Source organism: Alexandromys fortis, unplaced genomic scaffold, assembly GCF_014885135.2.
Source record: "Alexandromys fortis isolate MF-2015 unplaced genomic scaffold, M_Fortis_MF-2015_v1.1 scaffold_110, whole genome shotgun sequence".
Lineage (NCBI taxonomy): Eukaryota > Metazoa > Chordata > Mammalia > Rodentia > Cricetidae > Alexandromys > Alexandromys fortis.
Window position 1 is genome coordinate 876112 of NW_026068014.1, and position 9199 is coordinate 885310.

Consider the following 9199-nt stretch of genomic DNA (forward strand, 5'->3'; position numbering starts at 1 on the left):
GAGAGAGAGAGAGAGAGAGAGAGAGAGAGAGAGAGAGAGAGAGAGAATCAGGTCAAGAAGCCCTTTTCCCTCTTCCTGTGGTGAAAGGTCGCGATGTGTGGTATTTCACGGTTTTATATAAATCTTGGTTTAGGATGTGGAACAGACTCAATAATACATGTGCTTTTGGCAAACAGATTCCTTGAGAACCCCATAAATCAGAAGTAAGCCCAAGCGAACAACAATTCAGAAACATTTAATTGCTCTAAAAACCGGGCTCTCCACTCCTTTAAAGAGGGAATCGTGTAAATTCCCTGTTTATATCTTTAAGGTTTGAACTCAAAGTATAAAGCAGGTTATTATATTACAGCGGGCTGCCCTCGGTGACTGAAAGGGAAGGCTCCTGCACCCTTCAATCCCGCATACCTCGGGCACTAGACACATCGTATACTTTCTGCCTTGTGCCGCTAAGAAATCTAAAGCCTGTCAGAGGCGAAAGAAAACACTAGGGATGCGGGTCGCCGGTACAGGCTGTGTAGAAAAGATTTAACCAATCCCACGTGTACCACAGCGATTCGGGCTATTTTTGAGGCCCGAATTTCGTTTAAGACTGGGACTGGGTCGAAAATATGCAAGGTCTGCGAGCAACCTGGGTACAAGCGAAGGGAAACCCGGAGCCGGGGAGACAGAGCCAGTAAAAGAGTCCCCTCCTCCAGAGCTGGGTAGTGGGAGCCTGCCTCCAGCCGAGGGGTGGGGGTGCTTGTGGGTGAGGAGCAGGGTGGCTGCGGGCAGATCCTCTAGGGTGGTGCACTTGCCAGCTGTGTCTCCAAGCTCTGCCCTCAGGGTGTGCCTTCCCTGAGGGCTGGAGAACTCAAGGTTGGCCAGACCCCAGTGGCCAGTGGGGGCGCTGGAACTAGGAGGTGGGGGAGGGCGCCGGGAGGGGGTGGCTGAGTAGTCCTAAAGGTCCCTCTTTGGGAACAACGTGAAGCAAGGAGCAAAGCGGGAGTGTAGAGCAGTTTCCAGCAGGCACCCAGGAGAATTCGGGCTGGAGAGTCCTAGATACTGACTAGTGTGGAGACGGCACGGAGCCACAACGTCGGGCCTAGGCGCGCGGTGGGTGGAACTCTGAACCGCAGTGCCCGGACACCGCGAGCCACTAGGCGTCCGGTGCGATCAAAGGAGCCACGGGAGGCTAGCCGGCGCGCCTGGGGTTGTGGTATAAGGGGCGGGAGAGATACTGTTCTGGCCATTGTCATTGGGAGGGGTTGCGAGTACATCTTTGCCTGTGGGTCAAAGCTCTCCTATGCAAGGCCGAACCCTGGGTGGATCCGATTGGGAGTGGACTGGCTCCCGGGTAGGTGCCCGACTCGAGGGAAAGAGCAAGCAAAGGAGTGAGATCAAGGGCAGCGAGGCCTGCGGGTTCTTCAGTGTGTGTGTCTCAGGCCCTGTGGCTCAGCACTGGAGCCGCCTGGCACCCACAGGAATGCAGCTTCCCTCGGATCCCCACGCCGCCTCTTGTCCCACAAGGAGGTGGCCGCCAGGAAAAGGGAGGGAGGGGGGAGAACGGGAGTAAAAACCCGCCTAACCCAACCCAAGTCTCAAACAAAGGCCAATTTATCTGATCTTCCACAGGAGGGCCCGGGAGGCGAGCAGGGCACCGAAAAAAAAAAAAAAATCACTCAAGCCCTGCCAACATGGGTCTCCTGAGCTTTGCAGGGAGGTCTGAAGATGGAAATTGAAAGTATTGGGTGGAGGTGGGGGTCCACTGTAAAGAAAATTAATTCCGAAGTTGGCTTGATTCATTTCGGGGATATTAGGCAGAGAAGCAGGCAAGTGAGGAACGGAAAGGCCAGACACACGCGACTCCTAGTGTGAGGTCCAGGGAGAGTGGGGTCTGCCAGAGCCAAAATATTGTGAGGAGTGATAGGCGCGTGTTAGATACAGGGAGAAACAATGGGAAGCAAAGGAAGGTGGGAGGGAGGGCACGAGAAGCAGATATTTTTAGACTTTGCTGTGGATCTGTTATTTTTACATCCTTGGGCGAAGGACTGCAGGGAGTTAAATTCCCTGGAGAGAAACCCCGTGGTGCCAGAAAAGCCCGTTGCGACTCACTTGCCAGAATACTTTTGTTCACCGCTCCCCAACCAAGTTAAAAAAAAAAAAAAACGCTCCAGACAAGAGACCTTTACTAGTGGAGCAAGTGAGGTTCGCAAAAGAGGAGGAACCTCTCTGAAACTAATCATCCCCAACCTCTCTTCCCGCTTCCACTGGTGCCGCCGCGCTCCAAACAAACTGCGTTTAGTGTCCTTAACAACTAGCAATGCCCCAGCTTGGGGTGGAGGGCGGTGATGAAGAGCATTCTCTCTCTTTTCCCCTGAGAATCATCTGGACCCGCCCTTCCCTCCGCTTGGCTGAGTCCGGTGGTCAGAACAGTGAAGAAACCGTAGCCAGGAATGGGAGCCGGGAGATGACATCCACCCTCTCCAAGTGTCAAAATGGAAAGAGCATGTTCCAAGCACATTTTTGACACTCTTGGGAAACCAGTGGGCGGGAAATATTGGGGGTGTGCGGTGGGTGTGCCCCTGCCAACCTTCCCAAACACACACCCTCGGGTGGGGACCGAAGCGTGGCCATCCAAAAGCCAGGTCCTGGAAATCAAGATCAAGTCTTCAGAAAGCTCCAGGCTTTTAATGTAAGGGAAACTAAACTACAAAAATCTTTGCAAGCAAAGAAAGAAAAGGAAAAAATGGACGCCTTCATCTCTTTTCCCATTCTACTCGGCCACTGTAGAAAACAGAATGGGTCTGCTCCCCTAACATCGTCACCAACCACAGGAGGAGTGCACTGAGGACAGGGAAAAAAAATTGGAGATAAATTGGAGATGCATTCCTGTTTAGTCAGGGTTTAATAGCTCAGGCTGCCTGAATGTATATGGCCCAGGGAGTTCCAAGCTGGTGGGCCTTGTAGAGAGGAAGGAAAATAAAGAGGAAGGGAGAAAAAAAATGGAGAAAGAAGGAAGAAAGGATGAAAAGAAAGAAAGAAGGAAGGAAGGAAGGAAGGAAGGAAGGAAGGAAGGAAGGAGAGATTAGCGAGACAGACTGACTCTATAAATGGCCCAGGGGCACACAGCTTGCCTCTTTGGTTCTCACTGCTGGCAGGGTCCTCTCTGAAATCCTCAGATGACAGGATGAATTTTTTTATGTCCTAATCTCTCCTCCCCAAGAGGACACCAAAGGATTTAGGTGAACTAAAGGATAGCCAGCCACAAAGACACCTATAATTCAGGCCTGGGGGCGGGGAGGGCTGTACACAGAGCTCCAGAGCCCAGGCCCAGGCTATAGCTCTGGGCACAGTCTAGATGTCCACACACAGAGGTGTAAGGGAAGAGCTAGTCAGGGGCCAGGTTGCTGCAACTCCTGCACCCCAGCCTTAAAGATGGCTTCACAGAGAAATCCCAGCAAGCATCCCATTTCCTACGGTTGAGAACTAGCTTTGCATCCGTTTTGTGTAAAAGCAGAGCAGGAACCCCTCCTGAAAGCGCCACCAAATATAGATGGCAAAGAAGGACAATTATGTTAAGAACATTATTTCACACGAAATGAAATCAATATAGGGCCTTAACTGCCCCTCCCAAAGTCCCTTCTTTATTTATTTATTTTTCAAAGAAAAAGGAATGTTCCCTGCCCCCATAGTCCTCGCTTGCCCTAGTGCTTTAGGCTCACCATTGTTCTCAGTCCCTATGGCAATTTATATAGTCGAACACATCAGGACTCTGAGGTGTAAGGTTGTACTTGCCATAGCCAACATTCAGATTTTTGAAAAATATAATTGGAACGAGAGGAGATTTCCTTTCCTTTCTCATCTTGGGATTCTCATTTTCTAAAGGACCATAATTTGTCTAATTGCAATACACTTGCTGTTGGAGGAGGGAGTTCCCCACCAGAATCATTTTGAACTTAGAATTCCAGGTTACTGAGGGATTTCTGCTGCCTGCTTCCTTACATACAGGGCAATAGAAATGTATTTAGATTGCAATAAGCCTTTCTACCCAAAACAATTGAAGTTATATTTAATATCATTTAAATGGGTTTGTGGTTAGGAAGCAAAACAAAACAAAACACCCTAAAGATGACAGTACTATAAACAGACCGCATGTGCAGACAGATAAACAGAACACAACGTCCAGCACAAACACACGTCTGCCTCCTGCAGCTCCTGATTCCTGCTTCGCATTGTTGGATTTCTGAATAATTTGTTCTTAATCGCCTGCATAGAGCCTCACTAGTCAATTATGGAGGGGCCAAAGAGGAACAGTTTTCATGGTCGAAATAATTTTATTTATCCAGAATATACAGTTTAATTCCTCTATCTACACTTATTTACACGGTTAAAATAACATTGAAAAAAGTCTCTTGAAAAGTTGAGGTCATAGATTTCAAGGCACCATTGATAGTGTCCACAGTTGCGCAAAAAAAAAAAAAAAGGTTCTTTTCGTAAAAAATGGGGAGGGGGGTCCTTTGAAATGCAATAACTTACATGCAAAAAAAGCTTTACACATGATTTTTTTTGTTGTTGCTTCCATTTTCCAAACATCCCCGTATGAATTCCTGTCTTTCTGATTTCTAAAACAGCAAAACACTGTAGTCCCAAAATTGAGCAAGAAGGAGAGAGCAAGCAGCCCTTCTAATAGAGCGTCCCGGAGGCCAGGGCCAGCGGGTGCTGCAAGGAGCCCGGTGGCGGCAGGTGGGAATTGATTGAGCTGGCTGCGCTTGGGTACCAGGAAGCCGAGTTCTCCAGGTAGCTGGACGCGGGGGACTGGTTGGAGGTCGGAGGGTGGGCATGAGGGTGGTGGCTGAGAGAGCGGGTTGAGCCCTGGGGCTCCCATACCGCTGGTGACTGTGGCGAGTTACACGCCATAGGGTCGCTGGAGCTGGGACTGTGCTCCGGGGGCATCTCCCCGTTTTTCATGATCTTCTTGATCTTGGATCTTTTGTTCTGAAACCAGATTTTCACCTGGGTGGGGGAACAAAGGCACACGTTACCGGGACATTCAGAGGATGCCCGCGCCTTTCCCTCCTTTCCCTGGGCGGTGAACGAAGACTCTTCTGGCCCCTAGACTACCCGGTCCCGGCTTCTCCCAGCAGCTGTCCACCTATGCCTCGACGCAGCAGCCTCGGTCTACACAGGGAGTGGGGTCCACAGAAAGCCCTGGTCAGATCAGCGGCACCCGGCTTCAGCTAGGGTGCGACCCCAAGGTTCGACTTTTATTCTCTCTGGACTTGAGTACACAGGTGGACCTGTGCACCAGTGCACCGGGGAGGGGGCGGCACCGGGAAGGGGGTGGCCACCCTCTCCTCCTCGAAGGTTAGAGCACCCTCCCCCCCCCCGGGAGGGAGGGGCGTGGACCAGACTGAAGGCGCTGTGTGCCAAGGGAAAGGAGATTTCCCAATCTTAAGCCCGACTCTCTTCACTCCCCTAGGCACTGGGAGGCCAGACTCTGCCTGAAGCTCTGGGCGGCGGCTTGAACATTCTTTATTCTAGGCCCCAGCCGGTTGGAGTGGGAGGGAAAAGAAGGGTACAATCCAGGAGGGTTTTCCCGTGCAATAGCGCCCCCCATTTCGCGACCCTCAGGCTGCTGCGGCTTCCAGCTGCCTCAGGGATAGAACAAGACCCGGACACAACAATTCAGGCCTTTGCACGACTCGAGACCACCACCAGGCCACTATTCCTGGAAGCTTCTCATTGTGAAGAGACCCAGACATTTCTTCAAAACGCGCGCAAGACATCCCCCCGCCCCCACAAATGCCTCTCCCTTGTTTTCACACTGAAACATTGGTCCCCAGCCCTCGGTGGCTAAAAGGGGGGGGGGCAACTCCGGATAAACGACAAATCCCGCGCCCACAGCCACGTGTCGTTAACAGCAGGCCTGGCTCACGGAGGGAAGGGTGCAAGGGATAGTGTCTGTCTATCTGTGAGTGTCTGCAGAGTTCTAGGGAATCGGCTCCAGCCAGTCGGCACCGAACCACGCGGCCCAGCCTGGCTTGCAGGCCAGGCGGGGCCGGTACCCGGCGGCGGCCGGATTTACCTGTGTTTGCGTCAGTCCTAGAGAGGCAGCCAACTCGGCGCGTTCTGGCAGGGCGAGGTACTGAGTCTTCTGAAACCTTCTCTGTAATGCGGCCAGCTGAAAGCTGGAATAAATAGTCCTGGGTTTACGAACTTTCTTTGGTTTACCATTCACCATCCTCACTTCTGGCTCCGCCACTTCTTTCTCTAAATAATCAAAACAGACTAGGTTAGAGCTTTTGGGCAGACAACGGCTCTTTTGCATGGGCCCTCAACTCACTGAGGTTTTGTTTGATTTTAAGTATGTAATCTTCACTCTCTTTCCCAACCTCGACTTTTCAAACCTCAATGAAACCAATCCCTTCCCCAAATCATACACAGAAGAGCTACTGAGTGCTGAGAGGTACCTCGTACGCAATCAGCTGCTTCTTCGTTTGGGAGATGGAACCCTTCAGAGATGCTTACTTCTCCCTGACATCCCTCCCTCCTCCCCCTCCCCCGCATTCACCCTGGGCTCCCTGGAGTTTCTGGGACTTGAATACCCACTCCATTCTCAGGGCACCAAGTGAGGAGGCCCTGGGCCATGACCCCGCTTCTGTCGGCGTCTGTTCGGGCGCCCGCAGAGGCTAGACGCTTGGTCAGGGAAGATGCTAGCCAAGGTCTCTAAAGTTCAAAGACCGACCAGAAAACTATGTTCCTTCACTACAGCGGCAAGCGGTCCGTCGGGGCCGTGTCAGACAGAGAACCGATTATGCAGCCCCCATAATCTCACTGCAGATCTGCGAGGGCACAGATGTGTCTGGTTTCTTTTACAAATAGACTTAATATGTTCTTGGCAAAAAAAAAATCTTCCCCTTATGCATGAATACAGAGACAGCAAGAGGAACAGACTCAAAGTTCAATCAGATACACTGAAAAAATATTGTAGGGAAGATATTTTCGTAGTAAAGGGGAGAGAGCTGGGAAGAATCCTCACTGTTACACACGTACATCGCTGGGGGGCTGCCTCTGAACCAGTGTTTCGCAAACATGCCTCTCGACCACATGGCCCCTTCCCCCTCGCAAAGCACTAGGAGCTGGAAGGAGCGGGAGAGCCTGTGTGTGTGTGTGTGTGTGTGTGTGTGTGTGTGTGTGTGTGTGTGAAGCAGCTGCCAGAGGAAGAGTGGAGGGTGAGGGCTGTGGTCTCCACTCTGCTGGAGTAGGGGATGCTAATATTAGCAGGCTTATTAATGTGTTGGTGAGGAGAGATCAAAATCGACCAGTAAAACGTCTCCACCGAGACTTCACGCCTCTCATTTACCTCCCAAGCTCACTACCCCCCTGTAACTCTGAGGAAGTTTCAAGGTGGAGGGAAGAAAGAAGGCTCGAGGAAGGAGGAGGCAGGCAAATTCTAGGCACCTAAGGAGAGAGTGAGGGCGGAAAAATTCCTCTAACAACGTGACCTCTTTGCAACCCTCCGATATTTTAAATGGCTTTTTTGTGTTTGGAAATGCCTTGGCTAAACCGCAAAGTTCCCTGCTTGCCCTTCTCAGTCAGGCTGCAGACCTCAGGCCCGCAGGCCACCCGGTGCGCAGCCGGCACCCGCACTGCGAGGCCTCGGGGCGCTTCTCGGGCTAATCCAAACTAGACCTCACCAACTCAGCACGCTCACCCAGAATTTCAACTAACTTTCCTTTTATTACGCAAACACCGCTGGGGCTGTTTCATTCCGCACCCCCCCCCCCCACGCCCCGCCACTTCTTTCCACCCTACCTGGCTTTCTAGCTAGGCAATTTAAGAATCCAGCTAAGGAGGGACTCCTGAGGGGCGCGGGAGGGATAACCTTCGACTCCAAGGTTCCTTCATTGAAACCCCCCAAATTTCCTGGTGAAATGCTCTTCTGTTTGCAGTTCCGGACCCCCATTCCCTTCGGCCGAGCGTGCTTTCTAGTGGTGCCGAGAGCGTGGCCCTCGTCTACCACCCCCACCTCATGCCCGCCGGGTGACGATGCCCTGGGTACCTGCCTCCCGCCCCCGCGCGTCTACCTGGCTGGCTGGTGGCACTCGGGACGCGGTTGTAGGCGCCGCCGTACTGATGGTAGGGGCTGGCGTAGCTGTAGTCGGCGTAAGCCTTGGGCGGGTAGCCGGCTGCGGAGCCGTTCACGCCGTGGTACTGGTATTGGTAGGGGTTGAGCGCTTTGCCGTAGGAAGCAGAGGTAGGAGAGCAGTAGCCGTGCGGGGCGGCCCCCGCGGGACTGTAGTAGTCAGAATCGGTGGCCGACGACTCGGGCAAAGTTGGCGATTCCTGAGACGGATGGTGCATGGCGGCAGACGTCGGGAACGGAGCTTGGAAGTCGCCGGATCGGATGCTGGGGACCCTTCTGTCAAACACTCCTGTCATAGCTCCCGGGCGGTGACTGTCTTTCTGCTTCGGCGGCCGCTGCTGCCTGAATTGGCTGAGGAGCTGCTCTGGTCTAAGCAGACATGGCTGTGGGAGCGAGGGAGGAGGAGGAGGAAGAGGAGGAGGCGGCGGCGGGGAGGAGGAGGCTGGGAGTCGTGGAGGCTGTGTCTCCCGCAGGCTGACTGCTGGCTGAGGCGCAGCACAGCCTTGGTTAAATCCTTAATTGCGCGCTTACGCACAGCGGGGTGGATCGGGTTCCATTGGCCAGGGCCTCGGGAGCAGAGCAACACCCTAACTCGTCCAACTAGTTTTAGCACAACAAAGCATTGCTTAAAAAAAGAGAAGGGGGGGGGTTGGTTGTTGGTAGTGGTACAGGGATTGTGTGTGTGTGTGTGGGGGGGGGCGCTATACAGTTGTTGTCTATTGGGGAGGGAGGGTCTCATTCAATCTGTTTTTAGTGAATAGCACAGACAACCCAAGAAACCCCAGGATCCAGCTCTGAGCTCCTTGAAGACAATGTGTTCCATCGAGTAGCCTCAAAAGTACACGTTTCGATGATGAGGTCCATGATGCTCTTTTCTTGCTCTGCCTGTCCTCGCCGGTCCACCAAAGGAGAGTCCAACTGGACCCTGATATGGGAATGATTGTCAAGGAGAAAGAGGAGCGTTAGATGAAGGACAATACTGTTTCAGTGGGATGATGGGAAGCAAGTTGTAACTAAGTTGTGTTGAAAATTTGGAAATTGGAAAACAGATTGATGGGTAGCAAGCGCTTCTGC

At 52.5% G+C, this 9199-nt stretch overlaps 1 protein-coding gene across 2 annotated transcripts; it reads right to left on the reverse strand.

Annotated features, from left to right (window-relative positions):
• Positions 1–4241: 4241 nt before the first annotated feature.
• Positions 4242–8590, reverse strand: Dlx5 (distal-less homeobox 5). Of its 2 annotated transcripts, none has more exons than XM_050162232.1 (3): positions 8067–8590; positions 6065–6249; positions 4242–4992 (listed from the first exon to the last, which is right to left on the reverse strand). In XM_050162232.1, exons 1-3 carry the CDS (start codon positions 8419–8421, stop codon positions 4663–4665), a joined length of 870 nt encoding a protein of 289 aa, XP_050018189.1. In that variant the 5' UTR covers positions 8422–8590; the 3' UTR covers positions 4242–4662. The 2 variants fall into 2 exon arrangements, with proteins under 2 accessions (XP_050018189.1, XP_050018190.1); XM_050162233.1 differs by having other exon boundaries at positions 4844–4992; positions 6065–6167.
• Positions 8591–9199: the final 609 nt, after the last annotated feature.